The sequence below is a fragment of the Notothenia rossii genome, assembly GCF_949606895.1.
Source record: "Notothenia rossii genome assembly, chromosome: 12".
Classification (NCBI taxonomy): domain Eukaryota; kingdom Metazoa; phylum Chordata; class Actinopteri; order Perciformes; family Nototheniidae; genus Notothenia; species Notothenia rossii.
Window position 1 is genome coordinate 4,419,215 of NC_136911.1, and position 26,361 is coordinate 4,445,575.

The following is a 26,361-nucleotide window of genomic DNA, read 5'->3' on the forward strand; positions in this document are numbered from 1 at the left end:
AGGCTGGGTGGCGGCAGCTTGGATTTAGTATTCAATTTAGCTGTCCTGAGCCCTGGCAGACTGGCTAAGGTTACGGAGTAGTAAATCTAGGAGGGAGAGCTGGCCAAAACAGGCGAGGGAGGGCCGGCCAGCATGATTTACTGGCCTACTGCTCCGAGGTTACGCATTAGGCTGACCCCCGGTCACCTGATAACATTACAGCAACACACTCTGAACCCTAAACTCCCACTGAAGCACTCAGCAGGCCCGGATCTAGCCGGAGGGAGGCAGACAGCAAGAGTGGGAAGGAGTGAGATGTAGAGAAATAGTCAGATGTTGAGGGAGAGACAAGGCAGTTAAACAGCAGCTGTCTTGTAGTTTGTGTTTTTTTAATGACTAACCCTCCTTTTCTCTGCCATCTCCAGCTCGTCTTCTAATGAGAGATAAATATGAGCATGGCCTTGTCACATTTGACAAATCGTCTGAGACGTTCAACAAGCTGTCATTACTCAGAAAAGCACACATACATGCACAAAGAAATAGCTGCAGGCCTGTAATTAAACATGCTAATAACTTTAATATATTTTAATCTCATTTTGGGGAGACAGGAAAAGGAGCACAGCTCTCAACTCGAAGTGGAATCATTTGCAAGATGCATGCAAATAATAAAGAAAAGACTGAAAATATTCTAAATGTACACGATGATGAACAAGCTAATATGGAATATCTAACATCTGATTTGCATGCGATTCCATTTGGTCTCCTACCCGAAGCTGTCCAATGCAATATTGTACTGGAAATTAATACATCATTTGCCTGTAAGAACAATGAGTCATTTCTTTGCTAATTTGAAGCAGGTAGAGATCTCCTAAGTGTGCCTGACAGGCTCATTTCCATGGGAGGGCCTTTGTTTAGTTGGTTATTTATAAGAAGTGGGGCCCTGAGCTATGGTGGCGACATGCACCATCTACACACAGCACAAAGCTATCTGGAAGTAATCCACATCGGGGACATTTGCATGGAAAATGTAACATGGATTATAATTAATCTAAAGTGACATGGGATTATAAAAGACAACGTAAATGAAGCAAAGGGGGAAAAGCTCTCAGTGTCTTTCCTTGCCCCTCCCCCCCATATGTATTTCTCTGTCTCTCTTTCCCCCTCTCTATCTATCTGCCCCTCTTTGTTTAAAGGATCTCGGTCTTGGAGATGAAGTGCGCAAACACACTGCTCACTTGGTCACACTTTAATCCCATCCCTGGAGATCTCCATACGGACACACACACACACACACACGAACATTTGGAGCTTGCCTGAGATTTGGGTCTGAGGATAGAGATGCTAAATCTTTCTACTTTAAGCTGGAAACAGAGAAAAACAAGGCCCTGTCTCTGATGATAACCCTAGCATAACAACGCGCTGACACTCCAAGCTCCCTTTTGCGTTTCCTGGCTTTTTGACTTTCTGAAACCTCATCTAATCCAAATGCAAAAAGAAATCACCACTAGCGATAACACATCTGGCTTTCTAGCCAAATTTGCAGCCGACCCCGATGCAACAAATTATTCAAAAAAGGTTCTGCTTTATTAAATACATTCCTGACGTCTGATAAACCACACTAGGGGACACGCACATATGTAAGCGTGATTTAAAGAAGGAGGAACCTGGACACTTTTTGTGTGTGCGGTGGTGTTAAATGACGCCGGCAGTAATATGCGGCGGTAAATGCATGGATGGTGGTTCCCCGCCAGTCCGTCAGACGGGCCTGTCAGAGAGATAGAGCTGAAAGATAGATGACTAGCTAAACTAATAGGCCCCAGCCTCACTCAGCTCTCCTTCTGCCTCATTGAGCCTCACATTATGGAGCTAGGTATGGCATGCTAGGAAGAGGAGGTGGGGAGGGAGTTTGAGATGGATAGAGGAAGGTGTGTGAGTTGGGAGGGGGGGGGGGATTGAGTGGGGCAGGAGACATTAGTAGAGGGAGAAAGAATGAGAAAGAGAACCCCATGCAATGACAGAGGGAAAAAAAAAAAGCACCCCATGCAATATTCATCCCCAGCCATGGATTTCCATCTCATACATAAAAAGACCATATGAATTCTTATTTGGGTAAATCAAATCTAACAAAGCCAGGGCTATCCCAACCACAGCCTTGCAGCGGAGGCATTATGTGCTCCCTACCTCGCCCCAAAATAACAAAAAACACCAACCCGTCTTGTAGGGATTGTGGCCCCTCCCCGCTTACAGTATTGCCTTTCTTACAAATGGATAAACAGTGCTTTCTATCATGTGCTCTTTTGCTATCTGAGGTAATGCCCGGTGATAGGGTCACATATTGGACAACAATTAAGGGATGGATTGAGACAGGAGAGAAAGAAAAATGAAGGGAGGGAAAAAAACTAATTTAAAGGTTGCAAGGATGCGGTGCAATATTAGAAAAACATATACACAGCCCCCCCCCCCACCCCATCTAATCCTGCGCTTATGAAAAATTAATATGTCATCGGAGAGGGCACAAGAACGAGAAAAGATTAATGCAAGGCGCTTATAAATTACAAGCACGCAAACTGATTTGATTAAAAAATAATCTGGGGCCTGGACATTGCCTGGTAATATCCACAACACTCAACTTATCCCTTTTTTTCTCTCTCTCCTTCTTACCCTGTCTTTCTCTTTTTCTCTTTCTGTCAGATGGAAACAATTAAAGCAGGTCACATGGAGGCTAGTCAGCAGCGTTCACATGTTACACACACATGTTAGAAACCTTATCTAAAGGCGAGAGAGAGATGGACGATAACTTATAAAAGAAGGGAAGCTTACGTTTCATAATGTGTTTTGTATGCGTGTTTGTGTGTGTACAGTGTGTGTGAGTGTGTGTACTTACGGTCAGTTCTCCTGCTGTCAGTCGAGTCTCGGTCAGTGAGGTTGAGTCCAGGCCTGGAGGAAGAGCGAGGGGGTCTCTCACCATCCTCAGCAGTGTCTTCTGAAAATGAACAGAAGAAAGGTCTACATTACCCATAATGCTCCTGACAAAATGACAAACTGCCAGCAAACAGGGAAGTTGTGGACAACAAAACAGTCATTTTAGTTTCCTTGCTACAGAAGGCATTTTAAAAACCATGTATGCAAATGTACTTTAAGAAAAAACCTAATAATATTTACTGGTTTATACATTTCCTCAAAACATGTAAAATATTTCCCCTTTCCTTCCATATATTCTCATACATTAATTCTTATTCTTATTATTTCAGGTTAGAGAGCTGTTAATTATACATGAAAACATTTCACTCTTTCAATATAAAACATTATTGAATGAAAATGCTATCCATTCTACTTTATTAGAGACCAGTAATAACAGTATCCTATAGCCCATGCCTGCTCAACTCTATAAAGCCAAAGTGAAAATTAAAAATCCATGCAGAGAGTGTGTAGATGTTCACTACCGTACCGCATATAGATATTGTATTACCTCTGTTAAAAATATGCGCGCATGCACACACACACACACACACACACGCAAACCAACACACACACACACGTGCAGCTCTGTACTATTAGCAGATTAGCCTGCCCATCTCTGAGAGTTCAGCCCCTTGTTTGATAATTCTGTGTATCTGCAGTGTTCTGCCAGTGGATTAAACTGTGTGTGTGCGTGTGTGTGAGAGAGAGAGAGAGAGAGAGAGAGAGAGAGAGAGAGAGAGAGAGAGAGTGTGTGTGTGTACAAGTGTGTATGTGTGTATATGTGTCGCCAGCGCAAGCTAACACTAATCCTAGCCGAGCCCCAGCGCTCCCTTTCATCCAGCCATCATTTGTCTCCGGCTGGGCTGATGTCACTTTGTAATGAATTTTGAGCAGTCTGAGAGAGGCCAGATAACCAGGCATGCACACACACACACACACACACACACACACACACACACACACACACACACACACACACACACACACACACACACACACACACACACACACACACACACACACACACACACACACACACACACACACACACACACACACACACACACACACACACACACACACACACACACACACACACACACACACACACACACACACACACACACACACACACAACCCTCCTCCATCTCAGAGTAGCACACACAAATGCAAAATCAAACAGAAACACTTGCACACAGGCGTCAAATCATACAGACACAGTATCATATTCACACACACACAAAACGCAAAACCGTTAAAAATTTCATGTCTTCTAAACGGGGGGAGGGGGGGGGGGTCTCTCTCACCACAAACCCCTCACTCTGCCAGGGAAGGGAACTGGTGAATGTGTTTCACAATGTGTTTGTGTGTAAAATAGCTGCGCTCATCAATCCTGCTCTGCCTTAATAACCATATTTTACAACACACACACACTCATATTCATAGAAATCAGGCAAAGGGTGCATTGAGGTCAGCCTGCATTTGCATACAATCACTTTGGCCATTGTATGACGAGAACAGGGGTCTGCGAAACCCCCCTCGGAAACATGATATGATTAACCCTTTCACATACAGCAGGGTGCACACACACACACACACACACACACACACACACACACACACACACACACACACACACACACACACACACACACACACACACACACACACACACACACACACACACACACACACACACACACACACACACACACACACACACACACACACACACACACACACACACAGAGAGACAGACACACAGACTAAGTGCTGGCGCCGTTTCTCTAAGCGCCAACACATTAAGTGGACATTATATACAGCATGAAATTTTCATGGCAGATGCTGGCATGTGATTGAGGAGAAAAATTGTGGCTGTGTGTGTGTTTTTGTCCATGTTGTATTTTGTGCACATGCGTGTGAGTGCTGTACACATTTTGTACACACAGTCTATTTCAAGGTGTATGTGTGTGTCCTTGTGCATGTGTGTGTTTGTGTGTGTGAGAGAGACTGGGACTGCACTCTGCTCCTGATGTTTTATTAATACGTTGGTGACAACGGGGATGAAATATCTCCTGTCAGCCAAGAGAGCCCGGGCTGCAGAAATTGCCATTTTCACTGCCGGTGCTGCAGCGTCCATCTTTGTATTTTAATTCACCCCACCTTCGTACGGAGGGAAGGGGGAAGGCAAGCATGTGTGTGTGCTTTTGTGTAAATGTTGTGGTGTGAAGTGGGTTTGAAAGTCTTTCATCACTGGTTTATCTTTTCTCTATAGTTGACTTTTGTTCGATGCCAAGGAGAAGCAAATGGCACAAATCGAACAGCATTTTTCACAGAAGAGTGAGAAGAGAGGGGGAGGAAAGGGGGGGGGACAAACAGAAATTCAGAGAGAGAAAAATAAACTCTTGAAGATCTCACATATATACTGCAAGGTCAGGACAATGTCTCAAAGGAAATAATTGATAAAAACTCAAAACGCAGAAGAAAGAAAAAACACATTTGTATCTCTTTGTCATGGACTGCTTTCATACCTTCCCTGCACTGCATGTTTGTAAAAATATAAAACACAATCGCTCTGATCGAAAGCTACCTGCTTTTGCTAATTACTTGTAAACTGTTATTATTATTTTTTTATAATATCACCATAATAATAAACTGTAGCTTTTATTTCATAACATAAATACATTTATTTTCCGATATAACCCCTGTGGCTTGACCATGAGCACATTCTCGACAACATACTCAGAGTAATTACTTTATGTAATTCAAATAAAAACTATTTTGATACTGCTTGATATGATGTTTGCAAGAGATGACTGCATATTTTATATTATAGTTTCAAAGGAATTAAACCAAGTTCTTCTTAAATGACAACAAGGAGCAGAGGACGAGTGTGGGGTGGTAGAGGATCATGACGTCCACCATCTTAACAAACCTCTAGGGGGCAGTCTACCTGTAGCTAGATAGGACACAAGAGAGAAGAGACAATGAACAGAGAGAGGGAACAGAGGGAGGAATGAGGGTGAAGAGTGGGTGAAGAAAGAGAAAAAGACAGAGAAAAGGAGGGGTGATCATCTGGGCCTCATCAGTGTTTTTTTTCTTCACTCCTTTCCCCCTGTAGTCGGTTAGATCTATGCTGTGTGTGTGTGTGTGTGTGTGTGTGTGTGTGTGTGTGTGTGTGTGTGTGCGTGCGTGCATGGGGGAAATGTGTTTCCACGCTGAGGACATTCCCAGACGAGTTCTCCCGATACATCAGTGCAGCGTCTGCCCTCTGACTGACCCTGACAGTCACACACAGCACGAGTGTGTGTGTGTGTGTGTGTGTGTGTGCGTGCGCATGTGTGTTTATGTGGATGCGCGCCATTGATCAAGTGAGTGAGACAGTGACTGCATGTGTTTTGTCATGTGTGTGTGTGAGAGAAACAGTGAGACAGAGGAGAGGGTTCTGCGGCAGGGACTCTTAACCATCAACTTAATCGCTACCAGAGGACGCGCAAAGCAAAACTTTCGCAGTCACCTTCCACTGTGCCACACACACACACACACACACACACACACACACACACACACACACACACACACACACACACACACACACACACACACACACACACACACACACACACACACACACACACACACACACACACACACACACACACACACACACACACACACACACACACACACACACACACACACACACACACACACACACAGGGTCAGGCTGTGGAGGGTGTGTGATTTTGGCAGCCTGGTGGGACTCTCTTTGATGTGGGTCGGTCGGAACATTAAAGCCGGCCGGTGAGCTCGAGCTAACCACAGACCCTGGGTCCGATTACCCTGCAACCAACACCGGCCTATATTTAACCGTTAAGAGAGGAAGAGTAATTAAGCGAGTCTTGATCAGGGACGAAAGCCAAATCAGTCTGCTTTAACTTTTTTAACTATTAATTGGATGCCACTGTAACCAATTAGGCCGCTGGATGAAAAACTCTCCTGTTCTTCCAATACAAAAAAACAACCAAACATGATGACTAATTCTTAGGAGACAATATGTTCTGAATTATTGCTGATTTTAGTTCAAATATCTAGTCGAAAACATCACAGTCAGAAACAGTTTAGGACTGAAGGAAAGGAAGATATATAGAGAGAGATGTTTGGAAAGAAAGAATAGACATATGGGAGATGGAGGCAATGGAGGATGCATTGAAAGTGTCAGTGTGTGTGTGTGTGTGTGTGTGTGTGTGTGTGTGTGTGTGTGTGTGTGTGTGTGTGTGTGTGTGTGTGTGTGTGTGTGTGTGCCCTCGAGCTGTATAATGACCTGCTCTGAGACCACTCGCTCCCCTTCCTCTCTCCCCCTGAGGGCCCATAACCGCCATGCCGGGTCATTATGTGCCCGGTGGAGGACTCAGCCGTACGGCACACAACCGTAGAGCAGTGCCACGCGGAGCAACTGGACACAGAGGCTCCAACAACGGCTGAATTCATTAGCCGGGGCCGAGCTGCCTCTAATTTGCTTCTTTAGGACTAGGATGGTGCTCATTAAAGGGGGTACATTATTGTTTATCTTAAATCATATGAAAGCATCAAGATAAAGGGTAATTGCTGCCAAAGAAAATATCATGGGGAGAAATAAGAGAAATGCTATAAGACTAAGAAGAAGCTGTAAGGACCAGTGGTGGAAGAAGTACTCAAGTAGCAATACTACATTCATGGCCCTATGTTACAGGACAAAAGTATCGGCATCAAGTGATACTTAAGTATTAGTAGTAAAGTACTGAGTATATTGAGTTACTATTATGATTATAATCTGTAAAGTAGCATTAATGTTTTTTGCGTAACACCCATGACTGCCATGTCTCCACCACTTAACGTTGATGTTGATGCTGATTCCTTCCTACAACTCTGGTCATGTCCCCTGTGAGACCACGTGTGTGTGTGTGTGTGTGTGTGTGTGTGTGTGTGTGTGTGTGTGTGTGTGTGTGTGTGTGTGTGTGTGTGTATGTATGTATGTGTGTTTGTGTGGAGGAATAGGGGCCCTGTGATGTCACATTCCTGCGCCGCGCGTGGCTCTAGTTTGGCCTCTAGGTTTTAAAGGGGAAAGCTTTGAAACATTACACCATCCCACAGTCACACACACACACACACACACACACACACACACACACAGTCTCACACACACACACACACACACACACACACACACACACACACACACACACACACACACACACACACACACACACACACACACACACACACACACACACACACACACACACACACACACACACACACACACACACACACACACACACACACACACACAGTCAAGGGCCAGTGGTAATACTGCCAGGGTAATAACCTTACAGACTTACTGATCTCCCTCCCTCCCGTTCTCTCACCCTCAAATCTTTATTTACCCTACTCTCCCTCTTTATCCCCCCCCGCTCCCCTCGCTCTCCCTGTACCTTTCCCCCCGAATTTCAGCGCGTTTAACAAGCATTTAGATCTTAACCAGATGTTGTTAATGTAGCATGTCTAAAATACTAAACATCAACCCAGCGGAGAGGGCCTACAGCTCCTGCACAGGGCCTGGGAATAACCCCCACACACACACACACACACACACACACACACACACACACACACACACACACACACACACACACACACACACACACACACACACACACACACACACACACACACACACACACACACACACACACACACACACACACACACACACACACACACACACACACACACACACACACACACACACACATCCCACACAGCGCTCAACGTATTTCATGCACAGAGGTCCACAGCCCACATGCTAACATGTAAACACACACACACCAGCACAAGCAAACACACGTGTTTCCATACACACACTCCGATCCACCCACACCCTCCCTCCCGCTTACTGCTTAAAACACATGAGAACTTATTAAACAAGACAAAAAAAAAATCTATTGTTTCAGGTCGACTGTGAAAGCCAGAAGATGGGATTGTCACATTTAATACACTCCCGGTGTGAATGTCAATAAGTTGAACTGACAGAATAAGCTGAAAAAATGACTTTTGTGTAAAAAAACGCTTGTATCAGCAGCTCCAAATTTGCTTTGTTGTTGTCAATTACGACTTCCTGAGACACCTCATTGTAATTTCTTTCGCTCAAATTGCCCGCTCCGCTGTCTTGCAGGCGACTAACAAAACACCTATTACTCTTTTGAAAAAAAAGAAGAAGAAATGAGAAAAGAAAATCATATGAATAAACATAGCCGAGATTAAAGGCTTGCGCAGACAGAAACTGTTGTTTCGAGTTAAGAGGGGTTTTATTTCCAGTGCTGTGAGCATTGGGGGGGGGGGGATGATGTTAATGATTCTTTAATAGCAAATACAAAAGGTTTTCACAGGACAAAAATATGGGCTTCAAAAGGTTCAGTGGTGGGAGAAAAAAAAAATTGCCGCAACACCTGGCCTTATACAATGGGCTAACACACCTACTGTACACCTCCACACGTGCGCACACACACGCACGCACACACACACACACACACCTGCATCTTACACAACAGCCATATTGCATTTCGGCTGTTTGAATCACCTTAGGCTGGGTAGGTGAATTGAGGAGGCGGCACGGCAAGCTTACTGAGGGATTTAGGAATAATTTGAAAAGAAGATTCCTCTCCTCTGTTTCATCTCCCCCACATCCCTTTCTCTGTTTTCCCTGCTCTTTTATGATTCCTCGGTCCAATATTTATCCAGCCCCTGATTATAAACATCTGGCCGACGGGGCAGTCTGCACAGCGGCAGCCGCAATACACGCACACACTCCCAGAGTCGCACACATAGTGGAAATATCACACACGCTCGCAAACGTGACCCTGTCAGGTCCAGACCGGAGGACGGAGGGGGAAAACAGACAGAGCCGGAGACAGAGAGAGAGAAGTAGAAGCTGAGGGTTAATGGCCTTCCCATCTCTGTGATAAGAATTCATTCTGTTCTATTACCAGCACTTATCTACAGAGGCTGCTGTCTTTCCCCTCTCTCTCCCTCAAAAAAAAAACCCCACACACACACACACAGGGACGCACAGCGAGGGTCCGAGATCGATAGATGAACCTAATGAAGAAAGCAGCTGTTTCTCGGCATACCTGCTCAACTCTATCAGCCCAACGAGATCTCACTGCCGCATTCATCCGTCCATCTATCCATCCATTTATCTATCCAGCCATCTATCCATCTGTTTTTATATCTCTTCACACAGCTATCCATCCATATACCTATCCGTTCCTCCCTCTATCTGTGCATCCATCACTACACTGGTAAACAAAGATACCAGCAGGATAGATATAGTTTTGAATTGACCAGACTGGTCCTTGTCATGTATTCAAGGTTTATTTATTTTCCGAGAACTAATACCAGGCAGGGAATCAGGGAATCTAATAAAATGGCTGCCGTGGTTTAAGAGAATGGATGTGTGTGTGTGTGTGTGTGTGTTAGTGTCTATGCTTAAAATAGGCCTGTGACGGGCAGTGGCCAAATGGATAATGCTTAAACAGATCTTTATCCTATTGGGCTACTGTCCCGTTTTTAGCTGCATAAAAAAAACATCTGCTTTCAGAGCCACTAAAAAAACAGGACTGTAATCCTGGTTAAAATCAAAGAAAAGTCTTTAGTAGATAGAAAGGAAAGATACAAATACAATTATATGAGCAGGAAAAGTTGCTTTGTTTCATGCTGTAAAAATAAGAAGAATAACACATTTAAAATAATACAAAAAATACAAGTCATATTGTGTTGATGCTTGTTTCGATATATAAATACTGTTGGTGTCAATTACAAATACAAAATTATAACAACAAATAATTTCAGGTTTCCTTTTGTTCTATTCAACTGCAATGCCTTTCTGTGACTACATTCCTTTTTGATGGGGGGAGACCGGAGCAAAGCTGCCATTAGTACATAACCATTTCATATGCTGACAATATGTCCATGTTACATGTCTTTTGCCACGGAACAGTGTGCAAAATAAAAAAATGTGTGCATCATCAGGGCCTGTGTTGAGGCAGGAAGCAGGACTCTTCAACATAAGAAGAAGAGAGTCACGGAAGGAAAAGAAAAAATATCTTCAAGCCCAAATATTCATTAGGTTGCTCGGAATCATCTCCAAAAGGAGCACATGGAAGCTGTAATACACGGGCACATATGTCCACATGCAACACACACACACACACACACACACACACACACACACACACACACACACACACACACACACACACACACACACACACACACACACACACACACACACACACACACACACACACACACACACACACACACACACACACACACACACACACACACACACACACACACACACACACACACACACACACACACACACAGACCTGGGGCAACTGCCCGAGAGATGGTATTCCAGACGCTTACAAATAAGGAGTGTTGGCTTTCCTCTGACTTTCTCAAAAACATGCAAAAAATGTCCATTTCATTACTGGCTAAACAATGTCATATGGGCCCCCACTGGCCCTAATAGAAGCAGACAAAGACAGAGCAGCACACATATGCTTCAAATAAATCAGATTACCGAGGGAGAGGGGGGAGAGAAAGAGTGAGAGAAAGAGGGAAAGAAAGAGAGACACCGCCAGACACTTAGAGGATTGACAATATTCCCTTTTCTTGCTACCTCCACCCCTCCCTTTCTCCTTTTCCTTCACTTTCTTAACTCCCCCAACCCCCCAAGCGGGATCTGTTTTAGATTTGAGCCAGTGCTAGAGCCATATCTCTACCTTATCTCTGCTAGCCGTCAGAAAACAGAAAGCTCCATGTTTCCATGCATTAGACTCCAGGCCCCTGACACGCCACTTGAAAATCTCACAGCCCCTCAAAATGGTTGAGCGGGAAAATAAAACAGCAAAGATATCATTTAATCAAATGAAACGCAGGTTACCGGAATGCATTGATATGACTTTTTGAAGTGCGTTCAGATACTGTGTCATATCAAAGAAAATGTCAGCCGTGAAAATTATGGAAATGCGTTTTGGCATTGTGACAACAAATGTCAACCAATATCCCCCAAAATGACAGTTTGACAAGCACAAAGCGTCATTAACTGTATTTGAATAGCCATCAGATTTGAGGGGCTGTGACATTTTCTACCCCCTGACCGTCTCTGGGTATCGAACCCCATGAAGATATCCCGTTGTGTTTTTGCTTCAATTATGTCAAAGCACTTCTCCGATGACTGTAAAAGGAAGTATTGATTCTCCTTAAAGTTGTAACAAAAAAGACAGGGTGCTGAATATGTTAACAATTTGAAGAAAAAGGAAAATCAATATTCAAATGACTCATTTTATTGATTTATAATTAAGTCTTAATTGCGGCTAGGCTTGGACGTTCAAACTGCCGTGTGACGTTAGTCGGGGAAAAGATAGGGGAACGTTATTGATACAGTTTAACAGTGGTGGTCGCCCAGACATTGATTCGGCCGTTCTGCGGTGCCTTTGGCATGCTCTGACGATCTAAATGCACTTGCATTCTAGGAAGCACACACACACAAAAGATGCACTTACACCTGCATGCACAAACAAATGCACACACATCCTCACTGAACTAACACAGCATAATTAACCTTCATCCGGGAAAAGTCAGGGCTGCCTTATCTGCAAACTTGACTGCGCATATGTGTGTGTGTGTGCTTGTGTGTACGTGTTGTAATTACACCATTAGGTGTGGAACTGATTGTCTTCAGATGGGGTTGGTGGAGGTATTATTCTGGACAAAATAAGTGAGTGAAAGGAATGTGTGTGTGTGTGTGTGTGTGTGTGTGTGTGTGTGTGTGTGTGTGTGTGTGTGTGTGTGTGTGTGTGTGTGTGTGTGTGTGTGTGTGTGTGTGTGTGTGTGTGTGTGTGTGTGTGTGTGTGAAATGTATGCTTGTTTAAGCTTACGTGCAGATTTATTTTATCCCGCTGCATTTATTTGAGATCCAAGTATTTATGTTTGTCTCTTCATGAGTTTCAACCCATGTGGCAATGTGTGTGTTTTCATGCTCAAATCTGTGTGTGTATTTTTCCCCACGGGCCTAATCAGGTATCAGATACCTTTTGTTTTGGGAGCTCATTGATGGATGAAATCTTTATCTGTGCTATTGATCAGGAGGGCGCGGGTCCTAAACTGTCTGTCTAGCTGCCTGCCTGCTCCGGCTCTAACAAGATTGCCAGGGCCGAGTATATCAGTTAACATTTAATCAATGGCAGCTTAAGACACTGGGGCTAAGGGAAAGAAGCCCACCGCTTCAGCCCCCTGCCCCAAACCATTTCCTAGGATTGAATGGGAACTTTATGTGTGTGTGTGTGTGTGTATGCGAGGGGTTCCAGATGATTACAAGGGATTGGGTCTGGTTGATCACATGTCTTCAGGGGACAGAGGTGTGAGTGTGTGTGCGTCAGTGTTTACAGGCGTGCGAATGCGGGCTTGTCGATACATGTTAATACGTCAAAAACGCCGGAGGGGGTGGTGTGCGCTGCCCGGGCCCCGCTATAGAAAATAGGAAAACTGAAGACTGATGTGCTGGAAAAAAAGAAATTGCCATTCAAATCAAGTGAAGGCTTCAAATTGAACACGCCTGTGTAAAAAAAAAACACACACACTGCAGAGGAAAGATATGACATATCAGGCAATGCGTGATTTTTTTTTTGCCTTGCTTGCAAAAATCCCCATGATGGTAAAATGTAAAACAGGAGAGTCAGCGAAAAGAAATATGATCAGACTTTCTTTCATGCTTTTTATTTTACCATCCGCTCATCTTACTGTAAATGAAACCCCATCAGATCTAAGAGGCACATCCTTCATCCCGATCTCTTTTTGTTATCTTATTCATGCTATCGCTGGATCTGATCATCAACATCTATCATTTTGAGAAAATTAAGAAACGCATACGGTATTTGCCTGTGCGCATTGTGTGTGTGTGTGTGTGTGTGTGTGTGAGTGTGTGTGTGTGTGTTTGTCAGGGGGTTACTCTGACAGGGGAAGCCCCTTTCACGTCCGTGCCTTTCGTCCAAAGCCTGGGAGATTCCCACCACCAAAAATCAATGTGTGTGAGAGCATATGTGCGCCAGTGTGTGTGTCAAGGTTTTGTAAGACAAATCTCTCCAGCGTGCGCCGCTTTAGTGCTATTGAACCAAGCTTCGATCACTCGGCCACTGTGAATAATGCAAGGGAGGCTACTGCTCACTTACAGCACAGGATGCTTGCGCGCGCGTGTGTGTGTGTGTGTGACAGGATGGTCCGTTTTTCCTTCTTGCAAATGCAACAGGGCAGTTCTTCGACGTTCCTCCACTTGGCCCTCTTAATCTCGTGTCAGATACAGGAACTCCCACATTGATACTGTCTCTTTGAGTGTGTGCTCCACATGTGTGTGTGTGTGTGTGTGTGTGTACGCTGGAGGCTTCTACAGTAGACGGGAAGAGCTTAACTCAAGCAGACAGCTCCGGCCTGCACTTTGACACACCCTGACTCATTACATACAGCCGGCACAGAGTGGAATATTGTCATTAAAAAAGACAATTAGATATGAAGTCAAGGGAGCATCACTTACACACACATGGACACACACGCCTGCAAACACACAGCGCAGGAAATATAGGTGAACTCATCTTCATATCCCCAGGTATACGAAGCGGAGATATTAATAATCAGGGAGATAGAGAGTAATTAAAATGATTCCAAATGACGAGTGTGTGTTTGTGTGTGTGCGTTTCTGTTAATTAAACTGAAGGATTTGATATGACACAAACCGTACTGCTTTAATGGTGTCCTATACTTGATGCGGCTGGAGGGGAAAACAGTTGATGGGGTTATAGGGAGAGACAGGGCGACACACGCACACAAACAGACCCAGCTGCTCATCGGCGCTGCCTTAGAGGAGCATCTCCTTTTTCGACGTAATTATCTGTGTCATCACTTATGAGGCAATTAAACAAACATCAGTTCCTATTTCCTCTCCTCTCCTCTTACTCCTCATCTTCTTTTCTCCTGCCATCTGTGCACCCATCGCCTCTCCTCTGCTCTTTTTTTTATTTAATCTACTCCTTGCTCCTCTTTTCTCCCCCCCCCTCTCCTCCTCTTCCTCCCCTCCTGTGTGACTCCAGACAAGGTTTCAATTTCAGCACGCTGATTGTCTCATTGCAGACTCTATGCATGTCTAACACTTACTGGCACTCTGGGGACCGGCAATACACACCATAGAATGCCTATTACACTCCCACACGTTTCTGGTGAGTGTGTGTTTGTATGTGTGTGTGTGTGTGTGTGTGTGAGAGGTGATGAGGGTGTAAAATGCCTATTACGCTGAGAGTCTGGTCTCTCTTACACTGGAGAGAATTCTCCGGCGCCTAAAGAGCAGAAAATTGCAACGCTCCTCTTCCTCACTCCCCATTAACCTGCTTTTGAAACAAAGGCCTGACCAAGGTGTGTGTGTGTGTGTGTGTGTGTGTGTGTGTGTGTGTGTGTGTGTGTGTGTGTGTGTGTGTGTGTGTGTGTGTGTGTGTGTGTGTGTGTGTGCGTGTGTGTGTGTATCCTTGCCCGTTAGCCCTGTGTGCCATCATAAGTAAAGCACCTTGAGGGCCCAACCAAGCAGAAACCCAAGAGTCTTGTCTGCATATACCTTTCATCTCCTTTGTTTTTTCAATTGTATTCGATAGTATTCTAACTTTATGCAACCATATTGCTCTATTGAGTCACAAGAAATGTGTAAAATGTATGTTTTATGCCCATAAATGTACTTTCCAATCATTGTTTTCCTTCTTTTCTACCATCCTTAAAATAGCAAAGGAAGATGGCATCTTGAAAAAAGCGAAATGACTAAAGGAGATGACTAAAGCAGCGGGCATATTTGTCTAATTTGCACAAAGACATCCACATCAAAGCACAAATCAGCAGCAAGGCTCATTCAATGGATTTCGATCAGTCCATCCATTTCTTGTTCTCTTTTCCCTCAGCACCCTTTTTTCCTCTTTCTGTCACATTCCTCTTTCTCTCTACATTCTCAGAGTGTTATTAGGACTTGATAAAAGCGAAAGGGATGTCATGACATGAGACCCCCTGTTAGCATTAGGAGGTGGAAGAGCGGGAACGAGGGGAGAAGAAAAGGGAGAGAAAAAGATGAAAGAGATTTGTCTGGAAATTATTGCTCACAAGGCATTGATTCTCTGCTTTAATCTCACACAGTGTGCTCAAATTTCCTATTAGGGAGATAAAGAAAGGCAGGGAGATGGGTCTTATTCACAAAGGTGGGGCGGTAAGACTTGCCATGCCTCTTAGTGTTTCTGAGGACGACACACATTACATATTATTTCCCTTATTATGAAAAGGAGAATCAAAGTCCAGCGTATTTCTTTTGCTGTCTTGCTTGAAGGCCATTAGTGCTCTGTAAGTAAACATGGGAGAGGGAAAGCTATTGCTACAGAACCGCTGGAGGGTCATATAGACACGCACACACATACGACAAGCCACTGACAGCTGCTATAGCTGCAAAGCTTCCTCCGGTTAGCAAAGATTAGCCTTTGCTATAGGTAATCAATATCTGCTATCAATTCCATACCTCCCACTGATGGATGAGGTAAAGAAAACAGAGAGGAGAGTGAGGATAAGGGAGCAATAGGAGGAAATAAATTGTAGCTGCTACAAGGAATGGTAGAAATTCTACCTGACAATACTAGCTCCTGAAGTAAAGTTCCTGCTCTGCTCTTTGTGTGTGTATAAAGTCTGCTTTAAATGTCCATCTGTGAATTGTATCATCACGTGAGATGAGATTAGTGGCTGCTTGGACCCAGCGAGCGCATTGCCTGGTTACCGCGGCTCCGGCTCCACACAACCCTCCTCCCATCAGCAGATTGTTTGTCTTAATGCTGTGTGACATGGCCCATTGTTTTGTCCATCTGTGGTTAAGAGTCAATGGACAGAGGGTGTATGAGGGGATCGGGGAGTGAAAAGAATGGAGGTGAGGGAGACGAAAATAAAGAAGAGCAGGGGTGAAAAGGGAGGGGGAGGAAAGATGAAGGCAAGAAAAAAAAGGAAAGATGGGAACAAGAGCTGAGAGGTGAAAAAAAGATTGAAATAGAAAGGTCAGAAAGAGAATGAGAGTAAGGGAAAACATGCAATAACCCTCCAATGTGGTCCTTGGACTTTACATTCACCACTTCCTTTCCAGGACCTTCCAGCTCCATATGGAGCGGAGCCCTAAGCTCTTTGTGATATCGCTGACGTGAAAGACTCCTGGCCCTGTGACGCCAGTCCCCTCTTCAAAGGGTTAAGTCATATTTAGTATGCGTCCTCATAGCCCCGTGGCTTTGTATTGTAAATAAGACTAATGTGGCATTGGTCAGGTATGCTAATTCAGATAATCAGCGCAATTTCTGCAAATTATAACTGTCAGTGTGGTGGGCACAGAACCTTGGCGGAAAACATGAGGGAACAATTTAGCCCGGGTAATACCCCTCCACCAAAGAGCTGCTCAACTCAAAGAAAAACAATCGGCCTGAGCCCATACCGCCCCGACACACCATTTCAAAAATAGTTTATGGTGAACGAAGCTCATTTTTCTGAAGCTCAAGTCAGCTTGCTGCCCTTTTTTCCCTATGTGCACACACAGACCGCAGAGTAATTATAATTCGCTTGGATGGAATTATTCAAAATATGACCACATCTTTTACTCCCTCAGCCATAGAGAATATGGTTTTGGGAAATTTGGGTTAAATTGCTACTTGTCGTAAATATAATAATATACATATATGAATGTGTCTTATTTTGATTTGACAAATGATTTCAAATGCTGTGTATTGTCTCCAGCTAATTGTACAGCAATAAAAAAACGGCGTAGTTCACAGAAATCCTCCTGGGTAACATCACATCACTCTCATCAGAATAGATCTCCCCAGAAAGTGCTTTTATTCATTTCGGGCACATAAAATAACATTCCAAGATTTTATTACGCGAGGAATGGATCCCGCCTGACTGGGATCTGTGGACTTTACCATTTATGTAAGTAACTTTCTGATTCGCATTAAATGAGAGAAATGGTCACAAATAATTTATTAACTGTAGGCAATCAGCTTTTTGTAAGCAAATCAATATGCGATATAATTGACTGCCCTAACCTATTACACTTCTAATCTAAACACAGATATCTAAATAATAAAAGCTTTAAAAGATGGCATTTCCAAAGCAAGAACAAACAGTAACTACACATTGACAAAATGTCCTTGATGAGTCAGACAGAGGCTCTTACATGTACCTACTCTATCTGACTTAAAAAAGAAAATGGCCACCGCTGCGCTAACTCCAGCGGTTAGCTAGATCTGGGTGTGTGTGTTGCATCCTTTCTCTCACTCCTCCGGCCATCCGTGAATGTTTATGTAATGGCCACAAATTACTGAGACAAACCCTGGAAATAGACTTCTGTCTGAGGAGAGACCTTCTTTAAAAAAAAAAGGAAGACAACCGCTGGAATGGCGAAACCACCCCCACTACCCAGAGGAAAAAAGTATAAGATGAAGGATTGAAAGTGAGGGAGGAGGGAAAACTTAATACCTCAAAATATGCCTCGGTGTCATCACATCATAATGTTCTTTGGGAAACAGCAAAGCCCTTTCCCACATTGGAAATTGAATGATTGTTTTCGGTGCTTTTGCTCAGTTTTGGGGGGGGTTACATTTCGGGAACAAGGAATGTCGGCGCACTTGGACACAGACAAGATGGCACTTTTTCTCTCTGCCCATGCTCCATCACTTCCTGCTGGAAGCACAGGCACATATAAGGATAATAAGTGTCCATTAGCTCCGTTTTTAGCCTACAGCTGCTTTCTAAATGGTTACCACAGCTACACTAATTTAACTAGGACCAAAATGACCCAGAGCCTTATCACTCAGAGAAAACAAAAGGCTCTGGACACACACACACACACACACATGCACACACTCGCATATACACACATGATAAAAGTGTTGTCGCTCTCTTTAAGTCAGAAGAGGTCTTTTGTTTAAAAGGGGGACTTAGACAAAGAGGGTCCTCTCCCTCCCTCTTTAATGCATGTTGGGTGGTGGCGCTGGGAGGGGGGTTGGGTTAGAGGGATGGAGACTTGTGGGTGGTGGTGGAGGGATGGAGGGATGGTTGACAGACTGGGCTCTCAGAAATAATTACCTCCATAAGATCCCATCTCCCTTTTCCTTTTTGTAAAGTAAGGAACTAAATGGGGAAATGACAGAAAGTACAGTATGCAGAGAGGCCTGGGTGTTTCTGCTTGGTCTGGCTTATGAGCAGCGTTACACATGATGGAACACAAGGCTAATGGGCAAGGATACACACACACACACACACACACACACACACACACACACACACACACACACACACACACACACACACACACACACACACACACACACACACACACACACACACACACACACACACACACACACACACACACACACACACACACACACACACACCTCCTCCCAGTGTTCTTTATGGCTAAACAAATGGTCAGATGATTGAGACTTAGGCGGTAGCGGTCAAAGGGAGAAAACAACTTAACTTCAGAGACTGTTACTGTCTCCAAAAATACAGCTAAACAAATTGTTCAAATTATAAAATCAATGATGGAATACCCATGACTCGCGATCTGTCATATTTTTCTTCACTAAACAGCTCTATTCAGGGCATAACTTCATTACAGAGAAGGGCACACACAAATCTAATTTCTCTAACAACTTTTGGACAACCCTCAAAGCAAAATGGCTTCCAAGTCCTCCATGTTGAGAGGCAATTCATTTATGCATCTGATGCAAACTGGCATATTTTATAAACTCAATTTTGTTTAACACTTCTAATTCTACAAACAGACAAACGATTTATCTCAGCAATGCACAAGGCACAGTGGGCGTATTGTCCCCGAAGGACACCACTAAAAGACCATGGTACAAAGTTTTTGCTGTACAGTCAGTGAGTTACTGTTTGCACATGTAACAGTAGATAAAGACACACACACACACCGAGCTTTCACAATGCTGTTTACCTAGTGTAAAGGATGAGATGTCTGGGCCCAGGTTTGGGGAATTACAGACTCAAAAGGATAACAAAGAGTGAAAGGTTCTCAAATAAACATGCGCCGGCAAACACATGTATTGACACGCACACAATGCGGTCCAGCAGAAATGTTCACTGTACACTCCTGTCTTTGTTCAAAACACCTATACCCTTAAGCTGAGCCTCTGCAGTCCTGTGTCCTTAATTAGGCCATAAAATCAGCATCAAAATTGTTTAATGAAAGCCATTCACATGTACATAAAGTCCAGAGCATTAGAACTCTTATTCCCAAATGGGCCTATAATTATCTGGCTCAGTGCCAGGTCCCAGGCTTTAAGAGAAAGATACCGGTCAGCACTTAAATTAATCTTTTTCATACCAGTCTCTAATGAACAGAAAGTGCTCGAGTCAGGAGTTGCAGCCCCAGAAAACTAACAGCACGCATACACATGCACGTACACACAAATTGAGGGTCCTTAAACCAAACACTGGCTCGAAATGTTGCCTACTATAGAGCCTTTTCCATCTGTGAGAATATTCACATCATCTATCACTTTAGGAGCCCAACGCTGCTATAGCATACCCTTTCTTCCATAGAACGTATTCTACTGTAGCATGTAGTGTTTTCAAAAGCTCAAAGGGTTCATCTACTAAAAAAGAAAAAAGCTAAAAATATCCAAAATCTGACAGAACTTTAGAACATGAATGTGAGCCCGATTTATTACATTAACTCTCAGTGTTTGATCTCTGGCTGAAACACTCTTACCCCTCCCTTTGCCTACACCTGCCAAATGTGTACGGTCTACAAGGAAATACTTTTGAAACATTTACCACGTACCCTGTGAAAGAATACAGTTGTTCTAAAAATTATATAGAGTGGGCAAAAGGAGGGCATCCAAAAAAAGGGGCTTAGCATTTTGGACCCCGCCAGCGTCCGCTTAAGCTTTGCACTAGCTTCCTCATGGAAATTCACCATGTGGCATCAAAGCCAAGGTATAAAACGGGGGGCCGAGCAACAAATATGGTGTGTTTTAAGAGTGGAACATTTGAAATAGGTGAAGCAGGCGAATATTGCTTATGACAGGTTTAAAACCTGGTTGTGGTCATGGGTTTGAGAGGTAAGCAGAAAAAAAGGCTTGAAGCTGGGCTTGTGTTCTTTATTTAAATAAAACCCGGACAGGAGCAGTAAAGAGAGAGAGATGGAATAACCAGGACAAAGAAGGAGAGAAAAGGGGATGCGAAAGGAGAGCAGGAGAACGAGAGAGGTGGAGGGGGGGGGGGGGGGGGGTTTGTAAAATGCACGGTAATGATTTATCTAAGCATGCTTTTCTGCTGCACCCTAAAGTCTCACCGAAACTTTGATCCATGTGTAATTAAAACCAAACGTACGCCGGCTACAGTCTCCATTTCAGGATTGGGAGCTCTTCTTCTGTTCGTGTGTGTGTGTGTGTGTGTTGGGATTCACATATGTTTCTAAGCGCTGGGCCCCCATCTGTTTTGGGAGTACATGTACAGTATAAACAGGACACTTTGGGGAGCACACACACACAGATGGATGTATGGACTAATGCTATTCTGGAATGCTATTCAAAACGTGTTAGCCCCCCCTTAAAACCCCATCCCACCCGCTCCTTCAGGTCAAGCAAAGCAAAAACAAGTTAAGCACTCATTTTCTCCCGGCAGCATTAACATAGGGATGACTAAATAATGGACCCTGACTCTTGGTCTTCTGGTTTAAATTACAGCGCAGCCCCCTCCCCTTACACCCTGCAACCCCTCACCAACCATCCAACCCCCACTCAAAGAAAAACGATTAATCTTTTTTTTTTTTTTGTCTCTCTGAATGTTTTACAGTTCTGTTACACTTATTAGCTGCTGGCAGGACGGAGAGTCTTAAATGAAAGCCAAATTGCTTTGGTCATGAGAAAGGAAATGAAAGCTCACTCCAGGGAGAGACTGTGTAGCTGTAGCATACGTGTGTGTGCATGTGTGTGTGTGTGTGAGTGTGACTAACGTATGTGTGTGTGTGTGAGTAACGTATGTGTGTACAGGCCTTTCACTATGAGATACTCCCAAGGTGAAATTTCATAAGCTGACTGCTTGCCTGCCTGGGATGTCCCTGTGCACGGGACAGTGTGTGTGTGTGTGTGTGTGTGTGTGTGTGTGTGTGTGTGTGTGTGTGTGTGTGTGTGTGTGTGTGTGTGTGTGTGTGTGTGTGTGTGTGTGTGTGTGTGTGTGTGTGTGTGTGTGTGTGTGTGTGTGTGTGTGTGTGTGTGTGTGTGTGTGTGTGTGTGTGTTGCACATATAAGCACGGCAGCCTAATAGGAACAGTATGCTCATTTTGGAGAGATTAGGAGGAATGGACGGGTCTGTATCGAGAGACGTGATCTGGATATGAAGGCCAAAGGAGGGAGGCAGCAAGGGAGGGAGGTTTGACAGAATAAAGAGGGAGTGGTGCAGCGAAAAAAGAGAAAAAAGAGTAAAGAAAGATTGACCTGACTTCAAACCAAGAAAACGGACCCCGACAACTGGAATCCGCATTTAACTTGAATCTAAAAGACTTTAAAACACAGGAAAAATGACATGGTGTGTGTCAGAAAGAAGGAAGTTGATCAAAGGAGAAAACTATTAGAAAATAGCCTCAGAAATCAGAACAATTGACATCCTAAGCTGACAGGCAGAGCAGGTTAAGAAGCACTGACCTTGGCTGGAGGGGCTCTCCTTGACGTGGAACAGCTCGTGGAAGCTCAGTCCCTCCTCGTCCCCTCCCAGACCCTGCTGGTGCAGCTGCAGCTTCCTCAGCCCTTCGTTCTGCTGGTGGCGAGCGGAGCGGGCGTGCTGCACCAGGTTGAGGCGGGCCTTGGTGGAGTAGTCGCACAGCGTGCAGTAGTAGACACACGACTCCAGGCTGTACGCGCTGTCCTGCTTCTGCAAGTGCTGTGGAACACAAGAGAGGAGGGTGCAGATGTGAGATGGAGTTCATGTTTTATGGCGTTCTGTGGTCAAATTCAAGGGAGTTATTGTTCTCGCAGCTGCATTTGTTTCCTCTTTTAAAAGTTTGGTTGCAAAATTCCAAAGCAAAAAAACCCCAGAAATACCTGTTTTCAAAACAAGAACACAGGCAATGGGTAGATTGACGGTTATTAGATAATAATTGTATCTTTTTTTAAGTTTAGGATATAAATCTTTGGTCGTATATAATGTTCTGCGGTTTATTTAAACAATTTAGTGGGCAGTGCTTAAAATAAGCTACCATCTAGAGCAATAAATCCTCGGGAAATCCTCATTATTATCACAGTAACAAAAGGAGTTTGGAGTTTATGTTCACACACTATACCTTCTAAATGAACTGGACATGTTTTAGGTGACATAAAGATTACCAACACACAGGAAGTCAGATAAGGGTTGAGTTCAGAACAGTGTTTTTGTCTTTAACATGCACATTGTCCGGCTCTGCTCATTGTGGGCAGCTGCAGGGGTTTCTCATTCAACGTGTGCTGTCAGTTGCAAGCCCTTAATTTCCAGTTGCCTCCTTAATGGCATTGCAGCCATGCAAAGCTACCCCCTACCTCGATGTGTGCATGCGCACAAACACACACACGCGCACACACACTCATGCACGCACACACAGCCCCCATCCCACCTTGCCCTACTCCCATACACCCAGTCAAGCCAAGCATATCAAGTGTGCCTCTGTTGTTGCTGCCGGGCTAATGAACAATGCACAAAAACAAAGTACCAGGCCAAGCTTTTATTATCTGATCCTCTGTGGAGGGAGGGGGGGGGGGGAGAGAGAGCAAGGCAAAGAGACACAGAGGTGGCTCATGATGGTTAGTTTCTGCTTTGTTAAGATTTATTCATACAGCCATGTGAGAAACAGGTGCAGGCTTCTATGCATGAATTAATACACATAATGGAGTGTGTGCGTGTGCGTGTGTGTGTGTGTGTGTGTGTGTGTGTGTGTGTGTGTGTGTGTGTGTGTGTGTGTGTGTGTGTGTGTGTGTGTGTGTGTGTGTGCTAACTATGTCTCTCTAGCAGGAAGATGTTTCATTTTTGAACCACGTAAAAAGTTGATACTTTGTCATGTTGCCTCATTTAATATGGAGCAGGAAAAGAGACTCAACAATGTGTGTGTGGGAGGTGTGTGTTGTGGGAGGAGGGGGGGGGCACAGTTAGCTGCAGGTGTGTGAGTTCTAACCCCCCCACCCCCCTTCCTCCTTTGACAAACAGGGATTAGCAACATAGCTACAGCCGCTAACACATCTTTTCTCTCTGTCTCTCCCTCTTTCTTTCTTTTGTAGGAAATCTTACAAGGTTTTTCTCACGAGACGGTGGGACGTCCCCTCGCAGTCAGAGGCCCTTTCAGAAGTCTTAAGTTTTAATTAAGTCGGAGTTGTCAGAAGAAAGCTCCCCTAGTCCAGAGCTCAGGGCCATTAATTACAGCTATCTTTGTTTCTCTGTGAAAGGAGGCCTCCCTTGCTGCTTCTCTCTTTACCTCTTTTCTTTTTTTTACCCTCCCTCCCTCGCAGGAGAACTGGGCTTACTGAGCCTTTTCTGTGGAAACCACACACATCTATATATATGTATATATATATATAGATATTAAACATGCATGCACAACAAGGAGATATATATACACTTTAGAAAATGTTGCCAATCATGGTGCTGTGCGACAAAACTGTGAATCTCTCTGTAAAAGTTGCTGCCCCTGGTCAAAATGGATATGGACCAATCATCTTATTCTGACTCTTCATAATGGCCATATGCTAGACCCCACCCACCACCCCTATACTTGCGTACATCCACCCTGTCATCAATCATTACTTCTATAAAAACAGGGACGCTTCACTGCTCCGTGATATTTGTTCTTTCTCGATTCAATCGTGTCTGGACTTCACTGTAATATACTTTTATTACATGAGCACTTGGCTCGAGATGAGGGGGGGCTACTTAGAATCGAATGAAAAAGCTAGTAATCAAACAAGGCTTTTCTTTCCTCCAGTGACAACCTTCAGCCTTATATTAACGACTGCCACAGGAGGAAAGTTCATTGGAAATATGCGATGAGACATGCTCATGTTGTTAGCAGAGGAGAAAGGGATGAGTCTTTTCAGGAGAGAGACAGATTCATAAGGCCATGGTCATTAAGGTAGCCGCACTGGATCCAGATTAAAAGTAAAACAGAAGTGGATTGAAATGCCTTCCATGTCCAAACCTATATACTATTTGTTTTGAGGCTGCGTCGGCGGAGAGTAGCTGGATGATATACTTGGGGTTGAACCGGGCTGCCAGATAGGTTTAGGCCTAATATTAATTCTCTCCCCATCAGCACATTCCAGAGGGTTTGTTTAAGACCTAAACTAGAGGGCTGTCTGTCGCTCTCTGGCACTCTGCAGGCCTATAATGCAGGCGGTCTGGTGATCACAGGCCAGAACATCCATGATTTATGAACTTTTAAAGGAGCACTTTGACTCCTGCCAGGCGTGGGCTGTGTAATGCATATTCAAACACACAAACACACTGTTCCTGCTCCTGGGTTTGCGCCCGTGTGTGTCTGCTTGAAATGTGTATGTAATTTATGCCGCGGCTGATTTGTGTGTGCTGTACATGCATTTTGTGTCATATAATTGTCCGTGTATGTGTGTTGTGTGTACGGAACAGCAAAAAGGCCCATCCCTGTCAATATGGCACCTCTCCAGAGTGTATGGTGGTTGATTGTTGGGAATTAGTGTTTGGCAAACAACCAAATAAGCTAACACTCCCTGTGGGCCAATCAAAATCAGCTAAACAGCATTCCCTGGGTGAACCTAAACAGGCACAGACACCTCCCGATGGTGGAGGAGGTGGGCGTACACACCCCCATACACACAGAATGCAAATTATGACACTCGGGACTTCCTGTTTACCTGTCAAAAACACAACATTGTGAGCCGTGTATATGACACTCACACACACACTGGGACTTGTATGAGGAGAGGGGAGGAGAGTCAATTTGACAGGTAAAGGAAGCTCCCTTGTGCAGTGGTTTTCTGCTGCAGTGTGTGTGTGTGTGTGTGTGTGTGTGTGTGTGTGTGTGTGTGTGTGTGTGTGTGTGTGTGTGTGTGTGTGTGTGTGTGTGTGTGTGTGTGTGTGTGTGTGTGTGTGTGTGAGGGTGAGAATGGCAGAGGACTGCATTCATTATGCAGAATGAGATGTTTACAAAACACCTTTCTCACACACACATAAACAGAAACACACACACACACCTCCCCTGCGCTCGCTCCCTGGGATTGGGGGGAGGAAAGCAGCACTGCC

General features: G+C 44.3%; 1 protein-coding gene across 3 annotated transcripts in view; it reads right to left on the reverse strand.

Moving 5' to 3' along the window:
* zfhx4 (zinc finger homeobox 4) overlaps nucleotides 1-26,361 on the reverse strand; it is an 80,924-nt gene that overhangs the window by 15,011 nt on the left and 39,552 nt on the right. For all 3 annotated transcript variants that reach the window (XM_079662064.1, XM_079662065.1, XM_079662063.1), the window contains exons 6-7: nucleotides 22,770-23,004; nucleotides 2,864-2,962 (exon numbers count right to left, since the gene is read on the reverse strand). In XM_079662064.1, the coding sequence (XP_079518190.1) occupies nucleotides 2,864-2,962; nucleotides 22,770-23,004 (334 nt within the window). The remainder of the gene's footprint in view (nucleotides 1-2,863; nucleotides 2,963-22,769; nucleotides 23,005-26,361) is intronic.